The sequence below is a fragment of the Ischnura elegans genome, chromosome 7 (assembly GCF_921293095.1).
Source record: "Ischnura elegans chromosome 7, ioIscEleg1.1, whole genome shotgun sequence".
In the NCBI taxonomy this organism is placed as follows: domain Eukaryota; kingdom Metazoa; phylum Arthropoda; class Insecta; order Odonata; family Coenagrionidae; genus Ischnura; species Ischnura elegans.
In genome coordinates, this window is record NC_060252.1 from 84,166,101 (window position 1) to 84,188,298 (window position 22,198).

Here is a 22,198-nt window from a genome sequence, read left to right on the forward strand (position 1 = left end):
GTGTTTGAAATGCACCAGTAAATATTGAAATATTTTGAGCTAGCTCTCCTGTCTCGTACTTACGTGACCTATGGAAAATATCCTTTTCTTTCAAGTACATTAATTATTTCCTGCTATTCCGCGGCCCCTGCCTGGAATGAATTCGCCTTTCTATGGGCGCCGATGGAAATTCTCATAGGGGCTTACTCAAAGTGGTAATTTCGAAAGGAGCGGTAAAATTTCTTCCGCGACCTTTAGACTGCTCGCCGACTGGAGAGGCTTTAGCCCTGACATTCTGTTCAACGAAGAGTATTTTTCATCGTCATCAAGGACTTCTGCCTCTATTTCATTGTAAAAGGCCTCCGGATCGACAGCTACTTTTTTTCCATCTGTTTTGCAACAGGTGAGTAATGATCTTATGATTCTAATATCCGTGGTAATGATACAACTGAAAAAAATGTATGAACATCGTGCTTTGCTCGTTGAAATACTACGTGCCACTCGGGAAACTGAAAAATGGGGCTTAAACATTTCTTTCTCTCTGTGAATAACTCATTCTCCGCGCAAATTCGCTGTGAAGCATGTTCGATATTTTCATATCGTGAGTGACCTTCTCGTTATAAAAATACTTTTTAAACACGATTCACGAAATCGAATGATCACAAAATTTGCCTATCTTCCAAATTTCAAGGGGAAATTTCGGGGATGTTGTTCAGATGTTTTTCAAATTATGGCGCCTTATATGAATGTGTTGACGACAATTCTAGGTAGATTTCTTGAGGGTTTATGTCTCAAGTGGTTGTTTGGAAAATTTAATATGAGTAACAGCATAAATAATAGTATAAAAACATAGTACCAATATAAAAATTAATGACTTTATAAAATAAGTGCGAATCCATATAACTCCAACGGTCCAAGTGGGTATAGTCAGACAACATCTTTGTTGTCGTTTTAGCTTGAGTTCCTAAGTTTGATGACAAGCTTAATTATTCCATTTCTTACACCAACTTTAAACTTTTTCCAGGAGTAATATAGTAATATTTATAATGCAATATTTTTTCAAGTTGTCAACCATTTTGGAAAATGAAATTTATACAGAAATGAGATGATATCCTTTTTTAGGTGTTGAACCAATTTTTCTTTCTTGTGACAGCGATTTGTTTATTTTTCAGTGCACGTTATTATAACTGGGATTGAAGTGAGAAAGAATAAAAATGGCCAATTCCAAGGATGATTACATTTTTAGATCTCCATTTGCTGACATTGGTGAGAAGATCAAGATTCCTGAAATTCCTCTACACAGCTTTATTTTTCAGTCGATAGGAATGAACCATGATATCCTTGGCGAAAGACCTCTAGTGGTGAGTTAAACTCCTCAAAGTCCTTAGCTGGCAACTATATGACTCTTCATATATCTACCCAGTCTTGGTATGATAACCCATGGGCACTACCCTCCATGGGGTAGTATCACAACGCTGCAATGAAAAAGGCATTTGCCATTAGAATTAATCCTATCCACCCAGCGTCTACAAGAGGAAAATATTTTCCATGGTACTATATTCTGTTCATTTTATCTCTGCGGGTGAGCTGGTGTGGCCAAAGCAAGTGGTGGTGTGGGGAGGGAAAGTTTCTCAACATGTGACTTTGCCTTTGCTAATAAGCAAACAGTAGGCGTGGCCTTAGTCAGTTGCTCCCCGACCTCCGCAGAGTGAACATGGTTAAGCTGCTCGTGGAGCAGTGTTGCCAAACTTCACACGTTCTCCTTGTATGTATGTGAGTAAGCATGCCTTCCACCAACGGTGCCTCATTCAGCGCGGTAGCAGACAATGTCATGGCTTCCGTGAAAGGATTATCCCCAACGCCTTCCAAATGAGTTGGTATATTGTCTCGGCACCGGGGTCAAAATACATGTGGTCACCTATGACTCACACGTTTTCAATGGCAAAGTAGGGTGGCTATGTACATTTGGCAACGTTATGTTCATTCCTCCTCTCTCTCTCGGTACTACCCCTCCCCTATCAGCGAAGCCATCCAAGAGTTTCCGGGCTCTCACGGAAGTTCACCCGCAAAAAGTGAATAGACTATAGTAGCATAAAAATATTTAAACCTCTCCATAAGCACTTATTTTTTGGGTAGCTCATGAGTTGCCCTGGACATAATTCTCATCCCTCCAATTTGGGACCCAGCTGAACAGGGCACCCAGTCATTACTCTGGTCTTTGAAGTAGACCCTCAAAACCTATCTTAGCATGATCAACTTATTTTGTTACCAGTGTTTTATAAATCAAATATTGCTTTTAATTTTCAATAATTTAACTACTCTAAGAAAAACTAACATTTTTTTAAGCATTGTAGAATTTTAAATGGATTTCTAACGTTGATAGTAACAAAGTTAGTGAACTCAAGGTAGTAAGACTCTTAACTCCAGAAGTTCATTAACACATTCAATGCGGGCCTGATTTTCATTTAAGTCGTCAAAATCGGCTGTTAAAATAAGAAAGAAAAATAGAGGGCGGTTTCCGCACCATAACTTCCATTCAAATACTGCTTTTTACAATTGGCACACACAGTTTGAAAGAGGGAAGCTTGCTGGAGGCCATACAAACAATCCAAAGACTCGGAAGTGGATATTAGTTATGTGCGTAGGTGAAGAAAGGGCTCCCGGCCCGACCAGCATAGCACATCAATTGACTTGCTCCGTATCTTGGTTTGGACTGGACCACGTCTAGTGACATACTCTGTACTGAATGTGTTAACCCTTAGACTGCAGGAACGCTTTTAAATGTTTTGTTTTTCTGGGATGGCTGGAGAGAGTTAAGCCACATTAGCGATCCCAACAGTGAGAGAAAGTGCACTTGGGCTCTACCTGGGCAGCAATAAAAATTTTGGCAAATTGAAGTTACATGTAAATCAGACGGGACCGTAGGGGTGGTATGATGTATGGAGGTTTATGATGTAAAGAGGTTCACTACATAGAGGTTTTACTGTAATGAGAATGCATATTTCCGTAATTGTAAAACAATTTGCTTCAAGTAACCTTTGTCTTTTTTATTACATCTTTCATTTATGTTCCACGATTGACACGAGTGTTGTGGGGGTCCCCTAAGCTCGGGGCCTTCAGCAATAGGGTGGTTTCCTATTATTTTTTTATTGCCTAAATCAAAAGATTACTCCTGGAGTATGTATTTCACGCTTTTAGATTTTTAAATGACGATATCTATTTTTCTCCATATTAATGAAAAATGAAAAATTTCAAGCGCACGAAAATGTGACGGCTAAGTATGAATGCTGGGAAAAGCCCGTGTGACGTCTGGCTGCTGCAGTGTGAGGCCACCTGGGTGTGAGGCTATGAACGCTGCTACGATGCAGGTTGCTTACTGCCGAGCATGGCAGTAGCGTAGAGTACTCTGCTAGCAGGTAGCGCTTGGCTTAAATAAGGATTATTAATACACTATTAAGCGAAGGAAACTTTCTGACCATAAGCAATTTTAATAGGTGATTATTAAGAGATGTTTCCCTGAGCTCTGTGCCTTATACATGTATTGGTAGTCTCAGACGAAGTAAACTCCTGACTACTTGTATAGCATCTAGGTCCCTGTGACGTCACGTGGAATGACATTGCATGGCCGCCAATCTGGCCTTTTTCAAATGAGGTTAAAATTGACCATTAACATTTGTCTAAACTGGGATATCTAAAATCAAATAATTTTTATACTATGAAAACACTTATGGTGCAATCAATGCCTTTCGTTTTCTTTGACGAAGGAAATTACCCTATTGCCGACCAGCTGACCTGGCTAGACCACCCCTATCTGTGGGTGCTATGATATATTTCTCTTTGTAGATTGATGCCCAGAGGGAGCAATCCATTTTGTACAAGGAGCTGGAGCCTCTGTCCAAACAGTTTGCCAGTGCTCTAACCAGAATGGGCTTTAAGAAGGGGGATGTGTTGTTTTACATGACATACAACTCTTCTCTCATGTATGTCTTACATTTTGGAGTTTGGATGTGTGGAGGAGCAACAAGAGGATATTTCCAGCGTGAAGAGAAAGGTAATTTTATTTTCATTGCTTTGGATATTAACAGCATCCTTCGTTAAAACTTTCGCGGGTGCTCGTCATTGTGATTAAAAACTTTTGGGCTATGTCGCCACGTCAATTCTTGGGTGGCCCCAACGTTTCCCGACCGATGCTGGTCGCTTTTTCAAGGGATTAATATTATCCCTTGAAAAAACGACCAGCATCGACGCGGCGACATAGCCCAAAAGTTTTTAATCACAATTAACAACATTACCTCAGGTTTACCTATATACATATTTCACTTTCAAATTGCAACATCAGGCTAGATGTGTGGAAGTTCTGGTGCTCAGTGTGTCTAAGGCTGGAATGGAATCCATCATCTTCAGGCATGCTTATTGTTCTTATTGGCCGGCATACGATTATCCCAGAATATTTACTGCTGATGTTGGATGGATTTTTTCTGCTATGAGGCATGTTGCATCATCTACTTTGTTATCAAAAGTGGCATTATTTCTGTTCTAGATATTCCTGGAATATCTTTGTCCTTGTATCATGGATTATTTGACCTCAATACCTGATGAATATTGTTTGCGACCCGTAATTACTTTTAACCCGTCAGCACCCAAAGTTTTTTTTTAATTCACACATATTCCCCCTTATAAAATATGATACATATGAGCTCAACACAATGAACACAATCCAAATTGACTGAATAATAGAGGAAACCTTCTACTAAGTACATATGTGCACTGAAATGCATGCTAAAATTCACATATTAAATGCATTGAAGGAGTATTGGCTCGGCACTGCACTGGGTGCCATTTGACACCCATGGGCGTTGACGGGTTAATAGAGTTGCAGGTTGTGTGTTGCAGTAAAAAAATTTGGGCCTGTGGCTTTTTGGAAAATAATGGGTTTCATGTATTTAGGACTCATTTACAATGATTTTGTTTTATGTTTCCTTCAGTTTAATTGTTTTTTTATTTTTTTTCAGAAAAGTAATTTATTTGTCTGTGAAAATATTATGAAAAAATGTCAATAGTTAGGGGAAAAGCATACAGAGATAGGGGGGATTCCTACTGGCCTCTTGGGTTGTGCTTGACACTGATCGGAATCATACTGATCAAATTTATTTCCAAAACGATGACTCTTGTTTAATGACAATGCGATAAGAAATTTTTTTGTTTCAAAATTTTCATTCCCTTAGACAATATGAGCCTTTGAATAATTAAATTAATCAAAATGAAAATTGTATGCACAAAAAATTCCAATTATGTTGCAAACCAATCGGGATTAACCATCTCAGAATGAAAATCCAATTGGAATTATTCAAGCACCAACAATTAGTCCAGCACACCCTCCTGTGGTCCTCCCCATGGACCAGCTACCCACATAGCTGAAAATACTTTCTAGATATCTAGAAAATATCTTCTAAATATCTAGAAAATATCTTCAATGTCTTGGATATTTTAAATATCTACTAGATGTCTTGAAAATATCTTCAATGTCTTGGATATTATTGAAATTATATTACTCATGTGATGTGTGAGTACTCAAAAATTGGAGTCGGGTAGTTTTGGTTACAGAGCTGTCGAGGCCAGTAATTTCATAAATCTGCCGATAGGAAGCACTATCAGAAAACTTATGTAATAATATCATTTTTAAGATTGGTAAGTCGTTCTAGTCCCTTTGCCTATGAGATTCAGCTTGTTGTACATGTAGCAGTCAACCACCATTGTAGTCGATGTGGGCACCAAATAGGTATGTACTTTTTTGTCAGCCTTGCTGACAGACTGTCTTCCGACCCGGCGGTGTAATCGTAGTAGACCGCTGTACCGCTCATATTTTCGTATGTTATTCTTTTGAATCCAACTACTATACCTTCTTTACTTTCCTAATTCTGTCACGATTTACATCAATGTTCCTCATTATCTTTTCTTTTTTGCATCAAGCTAAGCATTCAGAATAGAAAATTGGGGATAGGAAAAATGAGAATATGTTCAAGCATGCATTGCTGTATTGCCTGGTTCACAATTGCCATACTCGACTCGAGATCAAAAATTACTACTCGCACATCCCCAATGGCAATCTTTATAATTAACTATTATCTGTTCACTTTATGTTTGCAGGTGAGCTCTCATGAGATCCTACCTATTGGAGGGCTTCACTGATGGGGGAGGGGTAGAACTGAGAGAGAGGGCAGGAGTAAACTTAACATTGCCAAATGTAGATAGCCACCCTAGTTTGTCACTGAAAACTTGTGAAGTGATGGGTGGCCACAGGTACTTTGGGCCTGGCGCCGAGACAACATGTCTACTAATTTGGAAGGTATTGAGGATAATCCCTTTATAGGAGCCCATGACATTGTCTGCCACCACACTGAATGATGACACCGTTAGTGAAAGACATACATAAAGACACACAAGGAGAATGCGTGAGGTTTGGCGACACTGCTCCAGGAGCAGATTTACGATGTTAACATGTCAGAGGTCTGAGAGCAACTGAATTTTCTGAGCGCTAGGCCAGACCAACTCTCTGCGGATTGTCTAAGGGAAAGTCACGTGTCGAGAAACTAACCCTCCCATCACCTCCACTTGCTTTAGCCACACCAGCTCACCCACAAATATAAAATGAACAGTGTAGCTGGCCATCCGGTGTTGCTCGATAAGGATAGTACCCAGAGAAGTGGAAAACTTGGAACTTGGAATTTATAATGATATAGCAGGATTTTTATGTTTTCTCGGTTTTATGGTTAGCTCAATTGGGTCAACAGTTAATAATGAAGTGCTAATTTCAGTATATTATGGTGAGTTCTATTCCCATGTTATTTATAGCATCCTTTTTTGGGGCCCTTTACCCTGTGCTCATGTTGTAGAAAGGAAATACTCAAATGGCCGTGTAATTCTCCCACAGCTCGTCCACCTTGTAAGTCAAAATTGTCACTGCGTTGGTGCGCGGGAAGGGGGAGAAATTCACCGCAGGGACCAAACACCTGCCTCTCAACCGGAAAGCCCAAAACACACACACACACACACGCACATTCACTCACAACAAACATGCACAACAAGATCCTTTGTGGGGGCTGTAGGGACCACCACTAAGGATTCTCGCTCCACAAAAAAAAAACCGGGAATCTTCACAGGATGGGCCTGTTAGGGATATCCAGTGATTTTTGGAAACACACGCACTCAATAAGCAGTCACTCACACATTCACGCACCTACAGATGGCTTCAATTTTCCCGGAGAAAAAAAATGTTCACACCAACGCAAGGTGGACGAGCTGTGGGAGAATTATACGGCCAATTGAGTATTTCCTTTCCACAGTTCCGAGGCTGTAGAAGCTCAACCCCCATTTTTGCATGTGCTCATGTTGTTTTTAAAATACAAAAGAAAATAGTGAAACTGATGTGTAGTGCACCCCTTAGGGCTCTATGTCGCCCTCTTTTCAAGAAACTCTCCGTTCTCCCAATTCTGTGTGTTTACATGTTGAGTGCAATCATTTGTGCCGAATGCAATTTTAGTTTTTATGCTACCAACGATAACATCCACAACCATCTACATGTAAAGTTCATCAGAACCAGTAAAACCAGCCTTTCCCTCATAACACGGGACTCCTACTACATATATAACAAGTTTCCTAGAACATTTAGAGTGTGGAAAAAATGTCTAGTTTTAACTTTAAGGTGAAGGAGGTCTTTATAGTACATTTATTTTATTCTATTGATGAATATTTAACCATGTAAATATGTTCTGTATGGGTATTTTTTATTTATTTTTTGTGACTCAACAGTGACGTGCCGTATATCATGGAACATGTATTTACCGAGATCTCCAGACAAATAAATATTTTTATTCTCTTGGAGCTTGTCAAGAGGTGTGCCTACCCGGCAGGATGTCCAACCGCACATGACGTGATGTAACAAACGATAATGAGAATACGTTGCAAAGGACCCGTCGAACGCTACAAAAAGTAGTGCTATGGTGTTTGATAGCATGAGATGCACCTATGTTCTAACTTTGGTCGAAATCCTTGCAGTCGTATAGAAACGCATTGTGGACAGACAAACAGACATCCTATTTCATATACATATATGTGCCTCATTGTCTACTCTAAAAATTTATCTTTGCTGGGATTTAAATTTTCATTTTCAGGGGAAGTGGAGCGAATCATGAGGGAAGTTGGGGCAAAGTTTGCACTGTGTGAGCAGGAGACAAGTGACACCATCAAGTGGGCAGCGAGTCAAATGGAGTGGCCGGTGAAGCTGCTCTGCATTGATGGAGGTGTAGAAGGAGCGATACTAGTGGAGGACATGGTGTACAAAGATGATGGCTCAGGTTATAATCTCTTTTGCATAAAGCCCTAGTCAGACTATCATTATTTCTAGCCTTTATGAGTGATTTCATCCACATACTACCCTTCAAGGCACCTCAATTATGATAGACGTGTGGAGGGGTGTTAGAATGCCAGCCATTCACAAAAAAAAAGAAAAGGTGGCTTTGGAGATACTTGACCATGTACTGAGTCTCAGCTAGCCTTCATTTGAGCTGTTTACTGTTCTGGGGAACAGTGGCGCAGCGAGGGGGGGGGGGGGGTTTGGGGGATAAACCTCCCCCCCAGAGCTCAGAGAAATTTTTAAGTTTAATCCGTTTTACTTAATTGGATTGATATTACCAATAGAATAGCGTAGGGATTAATATAATACCCCTCAGAAAGCCGTAAAACTCACCATTTTAAACCATTTATCTTAAAATTCTGCAATTTACTAATCTCGTACCTACCGCTTATCCTGGTGGGTATACCGTACCCCCACACACACCGGTATTAGATGCACTTAAACTTCCCCCAGCCTTAATTCCTGGCTGCGCCCCTGCTGGGGAAAAGTGAACTCCCGGGGAAATATGCCTATCCGTTCAGCGAAACATCTCTCTTATTTTATTATTTTATCATTCTTGATTTACAGATTCAAGTCAAACATTGAGTTGAGTGTAGTGGTAGACGAGGTCTTGTCCCCAGTGCCACCATGGCTGGCGATAGAATCGGAAACATTTTTCCTGCACATTTTAGGAGTCAAGTGTAATTTCAAGAACTTTACTAGGTTTGATACATAGTACTCATGAATGTGCTAAGCTGTAGTAAAAAGAATTCTGCAAAAATGCAGTTGGCAATGAATTCAACCACCAATTTATGTGACTTTGAATATTTAGAAAACATTATAGATTTATGGCAAATGAATTTATGACACTAATGCAACTGTTGCTCTTTTAGGTGTAGGTCTGACTTATCTGCATTTAACCTTAAAATTTTACTTTTTACCAACTGCACAGCTTACAAGGAAATTGAAATCAATCCAAAGGAAGATGTGGTTTTCATTCCAAGCACTAATGGCAGCACTGGCTTCCCAAAGGGTAGTTTGATAACTCATTTCAATTATGTGGCAATGCTGGCTGGAATGGGTGCACCTATGAAATTCTCAAGGTGTGTAATAATAAGCCAAATTGTTTGAATGCCTTATCGGAGTACATTGATTAATCATGCTTCAGATGGAGTATTAGTAATTTTTTTCAAATGCATATCCTGCTCATTGGTTTTAAGTTACAAAATACATATTAGAATATGTACTCTATAACTAGGGTGGATACCATTGCAAAAAATTCATTTCGAAGATGCTGAAGAGTTCATTTGCATAACTTCTTGCTATTAGGTAAAATATGGACATGTAACTATATGTTGAAGGATGTAACGATGATGCCTACATATTTGCTCATTTTTTAATACCCACTCTTGATAACACAAATGGCCGATATCACCAATGACTTTTGTGGGCTGAGTGGCATGGAATCACATACAGGGGTGGATTTAGGGGGGGTATCACAGGGGTCATGAACCCACAAATTTTATCAAATTTTTATCAGTATAATAGTTATTGTATGCTGTAAAGGTTATCAAAAAGAGACACTTTGTTACTTCAACCATAGGGGTGCCGAAATATTGAGGGGCCCTTACTGGGGGTCTCGCCCTAGGAAATTTTATAAATACATATTGAGTTTTAAAGTTTTTAAAGCATTTTATAACTGGACACTCCGGGGAAAATCGACAAGCCTGACGCATTTTTTCATCACCCCCATAACGAATTTTTTTTGAGGGGGCTCAGGCCCCCTCAATCCCCATGGAGTTGGCGCCACTGAGACTTCCACAAAATAATTGATAATATGGAGCCCTTGCGTCATGTACAAGCTTCAAGTTTAGATTTAATGCTCGTATAGGAGTAAAGGGAGTGAATATGCAAATGCATGGTTACGATTCCCAAACGTGAGAGAAGTTTGAGTTGTATTTATAACAGAGTGTAGCACTCCCTTCTGTAAACATGCCCCTTTCTTCTGGGAGGTATTCCATATTCCCCAGACCCAGGTCATAACCCCCATCCAAATCTGATGCTGAACCTGCCCCTGATCTCACAACAATAAGTTAATTAGAATTTTATTGGTATATATATACTACCTATGATATTTCCCATTTTCTTCCAGTGATGTGAAGCATAAAGTGTTTCTATCAGTCATGACAAATTTTACCAATGCTCCAATGCTCACTTTTTTGAATTGTGTGGTACGGAAATACACCTTTATATCTATACCAAAATTCAGGGAGAATGAATACTTTAAGTACGTCGATAGATACAAGGTAAGATATAATGTCTTAAATTTTCTTACTTCATCATAGTTGGAATTATCAATGTCTTCTACATTATCAGTCGTATGCTTTTTGATTGATATTTTAATAAGCATAAAGTATTTACTTTGTTTTCTCTTCCAGCCAGATGTTATATTTCTGTTTCCATATGCTGCCCGCTGGTTTTCGAGAACACATGAAGTGTTGGAGCACGATCTATCCACTGTCAAAGAAATCATTGTGACTGGTGCTGTGTTTGAGCATGCTACTCTTATGCAGCTGTCTAAGAAAATGCCTCAGACAAATATTTATGTGGTTAGTGTAACATATCATTAACCTTTTCCCTACCGTACACGTATATATACGTGTGGACGTTTCCTGACCCGGGAGACCACGGGCGTATATATACGTGTGAGATTTTCCCGGTCAAGAAAACGAAACCCGTATATATACGTTTTCTAGCTCTCCCCCTTTCAGGGCGGTCGTGGGTTTAGGTCGCCTTTGTCTCGGGACCCAACGCTTCGAGGTTTAGGATTAACCCTCCGAATCCGGGAGCAGGTACCCGGACCCTTCGTCTTTTATAACCTCTCTCAGCGGTAAGGGACAGCGGTCATACAATTGTTTATAGAGTCAATTTTCGAAATAAATATTTGTTCATTTCTCAAGAAATATAAACTAAGAATTGAATTGTTTGTCTTTTGAGCAGCGTTTACAATTTTTAAACGAAATTCTACGACAAATATTAACTTATATCTCGAGTTATGTATAAACATCAACATGGAAATTGTTGCTGCGTTAAATGCTTTGATAATGGCCTTAGAACTTCGTTTAAAATTTGACAATGCTCAGATAAAAATGAGGAATTATATTCAATGTCTGTAATTTACGTGCAAGCAACAATTATCCATTTGCTAAATACATATAAGCAATTCATAAGTTGACCGCGAACCAATGCCGCAGGTATGGTCGTAAACCCGGAAAGGAGGGAGCACAACTACTCTTGGAGTCCGAGATAATACGGAGTCCCACCGTGGAGGGGTCGAAAAATGTTCAGCGAGACCCTTTTTAACGAATGCCCTCCAAAAATGCTCCGTACCACGAGAAAGAAGAGTCTCTTGGGGAGCGGTACAGCAGTCAAGCTAAGACGAAAACTCCGCGGTCTCGAAAGGGTTAATGGGGATCATGTTATTTATTCATAGTAGAATTATTTATCAAAACTTATGGGATGCATTATGATAATAATTGGTCATAAATAGTATGATTACTTCCCAAGCAGCAATTAATCCCAGTGAGAAATGGGTGGTGGAATCCACGTGGAACCCACGTGGAATCCACGTTGAGTGGTGGATATTTGGTGGTGGTGGATATTGAGTGGTTGGACCCACGTGGAATCCACGTTGATTTCAAGTGGATTTGTGGTGATTAGCATTAAATGTTAAACAGAATTTCTAATTTGTGGAACTTAACTCTCTGGTGACATTGCGTCATTTATCATCCTGAAACCACGCTAGTTATGTGAAAATGTATCGCACATTCTATTTTTATATAATTTGTGGAAAGGCAGCCATGAGAGCACATGAAAAATCGTAGACACATATATAGAAGGTTTAGATATAGAGTGGTTGAGGTTTTAATGGTTTTAGGACAGCACCTACTGCTGTTTTAATTTTCCCATCAAATTTCCACGTGGGTTCCACGTTGATTCCACGACCAAAAACACGTGGTATCCACGTTACATCTCCACGTGGGTTCCACGTGGATTCCACCACCCATTTCTCACTGGGATACCTCTACAACATTGCTGGCATTAAAATATGTCCTCCGTGCGGTATCATTTTAATCCAATTAACGTTTTATGGATATCTGTCAAATATGCAAAGGACCCTCCAAATGACCTTGCAGCAATGTCCAACAGTGGAAATGGAGGTCTATACTACAACATCTCTTGATATCTTCACAACATCTACCTAATGAGTAGATAATGGCTATACTAATTATGGTTTTTGGTAATCCTCAGACATACAGACATTTGTGCTCTTCAATTCTAGATAGAACATATGTTACTAATGGATTTTGTTTGGAATACATTTTTTTAAAGGAAATAAGTGCTATCTTAGAATGATGGTAAAGGTGATAAAAAAGAACAAGTAGGAACATTAATTTTTTCCACAGTAATTTTTTTAAATTTACCCTTATTGTATTAAGACTTAATTAGTCGTCTCCTTTCTTTCCTTAGTTTAATAGGTATGGACTATACCTATTCAATGTCAATTAAGAATATCATGCATATTACAATTTGGATATCTATGTGACATTATTTTTACAACTCATCCTGGATGTTTCATATAAGATATCTATGTAAAGTTGTCTAAATATCCACCGTGTGATAATCAACGTGTTTTCGATATATCAGCTTTATTTTGATATCTGATGGATATTGTCTGCTGCATGGGTTATTTTAGCCTTTTCAATTAACATTAAAAATATGATGTATTTATTTTCTGAGTGAACTATCTTACTATATATAGTGAATATTAATTTTCTCTGTTCTATTTCTAGAACTTTAAATAGAATTCATGCCTTTTAAAAATTTTCTTCCATTTTTATGCAAAATTATGACTTAAAATACACCAGTAATTTAATATTTTTTGGAAAAAGTCATCATTTTCTCCAATTGCTTTTTCAGTAAGGGAGGGTGGAAATGTTATGAATTGAAACCAACAGTTATTTAAGGGTTAAGAGCAATAGGGCTAGATTTTGTATCTCCAGGTTTCTTACATAGCAGAGAGTGGCATCAGGAATTTATTCAATCAATAAATCCATCAACTAGCATCCCTAAAAATGTTGATTCATTCACTTTTCTGTTGAGTATAATTTGTAATGACCATTTAATACGAAATGGCTTAGGTTTCACGGATGAAGCTGATGGTGCATTTTTGTCTACTTGCAGACGTATGGCAGCACAGAAATGCTATTTGTTTCATGTCACGATTTCTCTCACTACTTTGCACCTGAAGCTGCCGGCAGAATAGTTAGCCAGTGTAGTCCTGTTGTTGAGTTCGAGAATGGTAAGACATCTTATGTTTGGTGTTGGCTGATAAATTATTCTTTTGCCCAAAAGAATGCCTTCTCATTTTGACTACCATGATTGAAATTGGTGTCAGATGAAATATTGTTTTATAAATGTGATATTGTTTTAACTTTAGGTCCCGTGTCTGAGAGTTTATCCATGGATGGACTGTTTCCTAAAGTTTAAAATAATTAGTCTCAGCAAAAAAGTTTTCACCTGAGTTGCCAGGGTGATGGAAGGAGTGCGGGAATTTCTTCTAATCTACCCTGAATCTGTCACTATGTGTGTAGCAAGTTGTCAAAACTTATGCTAGGTAGTCTGTGTTGCAATTTTCATTCTACTTAGACCCTCATATCTTGCAAAACTTTTATTTTGCCTTGCTACTGTGTGGTCTTAAAATATATATTCTTTTCACTTCGAATCATTTTTAATAAAATCACTTTAACATGGTTCGTAACATGGAATGGTTATTGATATTCCTTAGATGTATTTAAAAAATATGCAATACATATACATAACAGTACTGAAATTGCATCTGGACCTATTTGCTTGAAGCGTGGGTAAGAAGTGTATAAATCATCTCCTCAACTCAAGAATTAGGAGGAATTCTATGATCAATATTATATACCATCCCTTTTTACTTTCAGAGAATCATGTTTCCTGTGGACTTCTGTTGACCTTTGTAGAAGCAAAAGCAAGTACATATTTCAAGTATAAATGATAATCGTTTGATGAAAGCCATTGATTTTTATGATTCAATATTTTTACCCAAATTTACATAGATCTTGGTGTCCTTGTGCTAAGGTTTAATAATTAAATTTAATGATAAAAAATATTTTATTAATTTATTAAGAAAACTTTGGGAATTTTTCTCTTGTAAATATTCCACAGTATGATGTTTATTGTCATGTACAACATATTAAATATCATCTTGCTTCATAATACACATGTGCTTTCACTTATGTAATTTTTCTGAATGTGTCTTGAGATGATCATTGATGTGATATTTTTCTATGTTGCCAGATTTTAGATGTCTCCTCTGGAAAGCCATTGGGAAAAATGAAAAAAGGAAAGCTCATGGTTCGGTCCCCATATGTCTTCAAAGGTTACCTACAAAATGCTGGCAAGGTCAGTGACAAAAAATAGGTTAAATACCAAAGGGTCTATCCCCAAAGTTCCTATCGCATATGTATTTTTTAAAAATATTTATTGATTATAAGCTTACACCTGCTTAAAATTTTATCACAATCCTTCTGCTTAGATTAGCATTTTCCAACTTTTCACCATATCCTCATAGGCTCCCTGGAATGCCTCTACAGAGACATCTCACAGATGTTGAATTGATTGAATGCCAATCAGTAACCAGAGAACTCATTTTTGTTGGCAATCTATCAAACCTCTCAAAATTTCATGTCCCACCCACAGGCGTGGTTCTGTCTCTTTCAGCCCTCCCTAAATGATGACGGGCATATCTTTTGTGAAACTCCTCTTTTGCAAAAATAACTCTGCCTGATAATGTTTCACAGATTTTTAATGAAATCTACCCTTGTTTTAACCGCACTGTGATCATTACCTTTACCAATATCCATGAATGTTAGTAAATTAATGTGTTTTTATTTTTTACCCTTCATTGAAACATCATAAAAACATCATGGATACATAGGTACTCCAAATCCAAGCTTATAAAGGTTATAAAGCTTGGACTTGGATTACATATCCAAGCTGTTTTTATCCAGTTCGATACTTAATTGAATCATGCTCAAACTTCAGTCCCAGCATTTTGTTGGTGAGGTCATATGGCTAGGACAACCAGACATCCGGATTAATCCAGACATGACCTCCTTTTCAGATGTTCATCTGGTGTCTGGGCAGATTTTTAAGAATCAGAAATTGTCCTCTTTTTTTAAAAATCATGATTATATATAGTAACGTGCTGGGGTGCGTGGGACTGTAGGAGGGTTCGTTCGGACGGGTCGTGGGTTGCGAGAAAGGGAAGGGGGAGGAAGAGAGAGGGGGTAAGAAAGGGAAAAGTGGTTGTGGGGTGGGTTTCTTTGCTGATTGCGGGCTGGCGTGCATGAAAGAACGAAGGCTTGCTACACAAATTACAAATTCAACGCAACATTTAATGCAAAAGTCAAATTGGAAAAATACACTGAAACACATGTAATTGGCCTTTACTTTAAAGAACACTACTGGCCAGTGAAATAAAAAAAAACAAATTTAATCAGATCTACCCTAAACAAAAGTCAATTATGAAACAATAAAAAGTTAAACAAGAATCTTCGCTTCTTGTGAATATCTGGCGTGAATACAAAAACAAGTGAAATGAAAATGCCAACACTAATCCTAAACACTTTGTCCTAAATACTAAAATATTCACACATTCACAGGGAAAATGGGAGGGCAAAATGAATAAAAAAAAATACAAGGGACAATTCTTATGGGGCAACGGGTCTTCTCACGTTTCTTGTTTTCTTGTATGGGGGGATAAAAGGGGGATCTCTTCGTGAATCTTCTTAGTTTGGGAGGGGTGGGGGGGCGCTGTGTAGGCTGAAGGTTCAAAATTAACCTCTAATATAAGGGATGATTAAAGGTGATTTTCAGGTGTAAGTTTCTACCAAGAACATGATTATAAATGAATTATAACATTTTTCCTTTTTATCTATTACAGGGGTTCAAGAAAGCAGTTGATGATGAAGGCTGGTTTGATTCAGGAGACATTGCATTTTTTGATGAAAATAATCACCTCTACGTAGTTGACCGATTAAAGTCAATATTCAAATGTTACATGCATCAAGTAAGTTTCAATTATTGTTCATAGATTCTCTTTCTCATAAGTACCGTATTTCTCCTAATTAGTCCCCCTCGGACTCATTGAGGGCTTTCTTTGCCACTTCGCGATCTTTTTAGCGGCGATAACATGGGTGTATTCGTATTAGTAATGCTCCATGTAAGACCTGGTTTTGAAAACCATACATCCGTGGCTTTGTGATCACGGATAAAGAAAAGTGGTTTGCGCGAATGTTCCAAAACCACTACTCAACGTCGGAAACTTCACTGTCAGGCACCACACCACGAAGTTGCCTCTTGCACAAGTTGCCTGGGTTGCAACTGCTGCGGGACGTGTACTTGTGATCATGGAGTGCTGTCGCGTGCTGCGAGGCTTGGAAAACAGGAACACAGTGCTCCCGTAAATGCAGCTGGTGCGTGATCGCTTCCATTTTACGAAGGGGATTCTAAGAGAAATAATAAGCCCGGTTTATCCTATCATTAACCTTTTCCCTACTGTACACGTATATATACGTGTGGTCGTTTCCTGACCCGGGAGACGACGGCCGTATATTTACGAGTGAGATTTTCCTGGCCGGGAGAACGAAAGCCATATATTTACGTTTTTTAGCTCTCCCCCTTTCAGTACGGCCGCGGGTTTACGTCGTCTTCGTCTCGGGACCCAACGCTGCGGGGTTTAGGATTTACCATTGGAATCCGGAGCCCTTGTCTTTTATAACCCCTCTTAGCGGTAAGGGACAGCAGTCATACAATTGTTTATACAGTCAGTTTTCCAAATAAATATTTGTTCATTTCTCAAGAAAAATAAACTAAGAATTGAATTCTTTGTCTTTTGAACAGCATTTACAATTTTTAAACGAAATTCTATGATAAATATTAACATATATCTCGACTTAAGTATAAACCATGGTCCTTATATACTGGTTACTAATCTCCCGACATATTCCGCCTCGGGAGTGTTGCCTGAGATTCCGCTTCCACCCCTCCAACCCCTCACACGCCTCCCCTCAAACACAACTATGGGCACAGTGCGCTGTCACTAGGGGAATTATGGAACTAACTCCACTGTCGGCGGCGGTATATGCTTTCGACAGCGCAGTTAGTTCCATATTTCCCCTAGTGACAGCGCACTGTGCCCATAGTTGTGTTTGAGGGGAGGCGTGTGAGGGGTTTGAGGGGTGGAAGCGGAATCTCAGGCAACAACTTCGAGCCGGAGATTAGTAACCAGTATATAAGGGCCATGGTATAAACATCAACATGGAAATTGTTGCTGCATTAAATGCGTTAATATTGACCTTAGAACTTTGCTTAAAATTTGACAATGCTCAGAAAAAAATGAGGAATTCAATTCAAAGTCTGCAATTTACGTGCAAGCAACAACTATCCATTTGCGAAATACATATAAGCGATACATGAGTTGACTGCTAACCAATGCCGCAGGTATGGTCGTAAACCCAGAAAGGAGGGAGCACAACTACTCTCGGAGTCCGAGATGAAGCGGAGTCCCATTGGAGAGGGGTCGAAAAAGGTTCCGCGAGACCCTTCCTAATGAATGCCCTCCAAAAATGCTCCGTACCATGAGAAAGAAGAGTCTCTTGGGGCTCAGTACAGCAGTCATGCTAAGACGAAAACTCCACCGTCTCGAAAGGGTTAATGCAGTAATTCCTGTGATTTTGCATCCGATTTTATTTTTTTATAAAGATTGCGGAAAATATTGAGCTAGAGTGAAAATTATGCACGGATAATCCGCAAACACGGATATACCGCAGCCGTATAATCAGGAGTCTTCTGTACTTGGTAAAAAAAATATTTCATGACACAGTAAAGCAAGGGCCAAATTCAGAAGTATCAAATTGTCTCTCATTGAAAAAGTGATAAACATATTTAATTTTTGTCATTATTCTTTCTTCACCATCTTATTTCAATATAGTCAAGCACTTGATTAATATGCTGCTTCTCTATTGCAGACTTTGAAAAAGAAATGGAAAATGATCCTAAAATTACAACATTCTGGAGTTTTTGTGGAGAAAGTTTTCTTACTTCCATAATGTCTGATTGTTTTCTTTGTTCTCATAATTATACTCTGGTGTTATTTTATAGTTCTGTTTATACTATGTAATAGAAACCCTTCATTTCTTTGAGGGATTCTTTCCTTTTTCCTTCCCTTCCTCTCCCCTCCCCAGGAGTGCAGGTGTATCAGTTGTAGTACTTGGTCCCGGCCCCATTGGTTGTAACCTTCTATGAACCCCCATTGGGTTCTCATTGGTGGACACTTAATCCTTTAAACTTGATAGATTCCAAGTTATGAACGAAAATGCGAAAAATAGTGGTTTTTGGCCTTTTGTTATTTTTTGCAATGTTGCTTCAAAAATTGTTATCAAACCACAGATTCTGATCCAGCTGCCCTGAATACATGTGCGTAGGTCAGAAAATTTTTCTTTTTGCTTGGTTAACCTGTCATTGATCATCTTGCAGCTGTCCGCGGCGTACTCAAGTTGAATCCTCTTTGGATCCTTTCTCCTGGAATAGTGATCCCATATTATATGTGACTATCTTTATGTCTCAGGATTGTATCCTGGGATAAATGGATATCCAACTGCTTGTGCTGACTGGGTAGCCAAGAGCTCAAACCACTACTCCACCACACTGTCATGAAAAGCTTAGTTGTAATGAATTTTTTATTTCGAAGTTTTTATTCAAAACCTAATTCTTTTTAGTTAATAAATCAACTTATTTAATCTTATGGATTGAAAGCAAATTGAATTAAATCTTTCTATATATGTACTTTGTTCACCATTTATAGGTTTCGCCTGTTGAAATTGAGGGTGTCATAGTTCAGATCCCAGATGTTTTGTCAGTAGGTGTGGTGGGCATCCCTAATCCTCAAGCCACATCTGTAGCCAGAGCTTACGTTGTCCTCAAACCAGGAAGTAAGATTACTGCAGAAGAGATCAAGGAATATGTAGCTGGTGAGGCATAGTATTTATATCATCATGTATGGTGGTCAGATGTTTTGTCTTTTAAAGTTGAAGAGTTGAATGCTTTTCCATCTCAGTTGTTCCATCATGGATCAATTGTAGATGGCGGTTTGGAATTGATAGCATAGGTAAAGGAGATGGAGGCTTCATAAACTAATGTTTGGTATGAATGTGAATGAACTTCAGATTTTGAGAGCAAGGAGGCTGAAAGATGAAAAATCTCTCTCACTCAGTGATTCAACCCAAAGTTTGTTTTGGATAGGTGAGGCTAGAGCTCACTCCAAGCTAAGCCATGGGCACATGAATATCTTGTAAATATATTGTAAATTCATCGCTACTTAAGTTCTAACTGCTCAGAATTTGCTTGTGTCCTCCACTTTTATAAAATATCTATGAAGAAACTCCTGGGTATCATTACATAATATCGTTTTAACTTAATGCATATATTTCAGGCCGTACCCCATTTTACAAGCATCTGCACGGTGGTGTTATATTCCTGGACAAGTTACCTGAAACTCGAGGAGGAAAAATAGACAGGTTGTCTCTTCTGAAGCATGCAAAGGATAATATGAAGTCTGAAACCAATGGAAATACGCTGCCATTTTTTGAAGCTGTGTGAATCAGACTGGGCTGTGAAAAGTTGAAGTTATACATATTAAATTTGATTGTGCAATGAAAGAGGCAAGTGCATCATATGTTGTCATCGTTGCTTATGCCATATCAAACGGTCATTCTTAAGGGTGAAATTTCCTGCTAGCTGGAGGGCAATCAACACATTTGCTTTGGGTGAGGACTGATTGACAGGGTGGTGTGCAGCAGTCTAGAATGACTTCTACCTCTCTTTGGAATGCAGAAAGTTCTTCACTCAAAATGTAAGGTTAAATTTTGTTACTTACACTAGTTCACTATTAAAAGGTCTTTGATGATGGGTAAAGCCTAGGTATATATTTGTGGTTGATAACAAGATGATACCATCAAAAAATATGCATCGGAAGTTGTCAAAAGGTAAAATCAACTACAACATAGCTAAAAAATTTTATTGAGTGATGTCAACCACACAAGTATGGAACATGTTAGATATGGCCCCAAAAATTATCAGATGGTGCTCATAGACAAGTGTTCATTATTCAGTCTCTCACCAAGACCTGAATAGGATGGGGTGAATGGTGCAAATGAAGCCTCTGAATTCAGATGATGTTGTACTTTTTACTGAAAATGCCATGTAAACAGGTTGACTTCAGATGGATAGGAAATTCCCTCTAGTGCACGATCCGACACCATTCAATTTCACTGTCGACCAAGGTTCTTCTCAACGGAGCAGCATGCCACAACCTTGCCAGTGGTTACCTCTCTTAAAGCCATGCTGTGGCCAATGACAGAGTTGGCACCACTTTCTTCCAAGCTGATGGTGGCGCTCTGTACCCTGATACCAGCACCAGAGTTTTGAGCTTTGGAAACCATGTGTGTCACATCACCACCAATGTTCTGTTAGGAGGAATGACAGATAGGATGAGGACTATGTATATTAATTTGGATTCATAGCGATTTTTGAAACTTCCTTTTCTGGGATTCATTTATTTGTAAATGCTTTAAAGATTGAAGGAAACAATGCATCAAATGACATTACAAGCAAAGAATACTTTCACATATGGAGAGGAGCTTATATTTTTTTAGTAAATACTTTTTGTGGTTTATACTTTTTTAATAATTTAAACCAGGGGTCTCCAATTTACTAGGCCACGAGGGCCACATTCCAAGTTCTGAATCGCCCCATGGGCCAGATAGCAAATTTGCCGATGACTGAAGTATTCGATACCAACATCTACTGAAGTATCCGGTGGCGTATTTCTTATTTACGAGCAGTTGAAGGCGACTTTGACGTGCAGTACAGTGCTGCAATGCTCCTAGCGGCGTCTCACAGAGTTAAACGAGCGAGAATCGCGTGCTACTTGAAACGAGTGTGCGGGCCGGATAAAAGCCCTCCACAGGCCGTATTTTGGAGACCCCTGGTTTAAACTAATTGCTGACTAGGCAGAATTTCACCAAGTACCTAGTATGTGATATCATTCTTGGATACCCATTTTCATTGTCGACAAATTTGAATGTGGCAATTATATTTCTTAAAAAAAACCACATTGGGCAAGTACATACTTCATGCATTCATATCTTTTATGTATAATTTTTAAATTTTTTTCTATATGCTGAACTTAATTATTAAATTTTATGAATCTATCCAAGAAAATTGGCAAGCTATGTGGTAAGGGGAAAGTAGTTAATTAGTAGTGGTGGTCGTATTGGTTCACATGAAACCTGTGGAATTTGAAATCTTAACCCTTCAAAACCTATAATTATGCTTGATTTTCATATTTTGATATTTTTTAACTGTTTCATGATCATGAGGAGATTTTAGGGTTTTGCCTGAGAATCATGTCACTGGGTGGGTTTCTTGAGATTTTGATTCCCTGCCCAGCATTCTCTGCTCAATGAATATGTATAAAGACAGGAATTCCAAATACCAATTACATTGGGCATGAAATGTTGCTCAATGCCAGGGGTCGGCGACCTTTTGAGATGGAAGAGCCAAAAGTTATGCAACCGGAATTGTATTAAGCTGTGCAGCTACATTTTGGCAGTGCTTCAATTTGAGTATGGGCAATGTATTTATTTTAGAGATGCATAATCCTCTCTCCTTCCT

General features: G+C 38.7%; 1 protein-coding gene across 1 annotated transcript; it reads left to right on the forward strand.

Moving 5' to 3' along the window:
- The first annotated feature begins 245 nt into the window (after positions 1–245).
- LOC124162892 (4-coumarate-CoA ligase 1-like) lies at positions 246–20,854 on the forward strand. The gene is made up of 13 exons (XM_046539592.1): positions 246–382; positions 1,152–1,340; positions 3,823–4,030; positions 8,151–8,333; positions 9,324–9,474; positions 10,524–10,677; positions 10,810–10,980; positions 13,616–13,733; positions 14,383–14,429; positions 14,759–14,863; positions 16,407–16,532; positions 19,329–19,494; positions 19,956–20,854. Exons 2-13 carry the CDS (start codon positions 1,194–1,196, stop codon positions 20,120–20,122), a joined length of 1,743 nt encoding a protein of 580 aa, XP_046395548.1. The 5' UTR covers positions 246–382; positions 1,152–1,193; the 3' UTR covers positions 20,123–20,854.
- The last annotated feature ends 1,344 nt before the right edge of the window (positions 20,855–22,198 follow it).

Coding starts and splice junctions, on each gene's coding strand:
- LOC124162892 (XM_046539592.1), top strand. CDS start 1,194: ATGGCCAATTCCAAGGATGATTACATTTTTAGATCTCCATTTGCTGAC. Junction 8,334..9,323: donor GTACAAAGATGATGGCTCAG/GTTATAATCTCT, acceptor CCAACTGCACAG/CTTACAAGGAAATTGAAATC. Junction 9,475..10,523: donor GCACCTATGAAATTCTCAAG/GTGTGTAATAAT, acceptor ATTTTCTTCCAG/TGATGTGAAGCATAAAGTGT.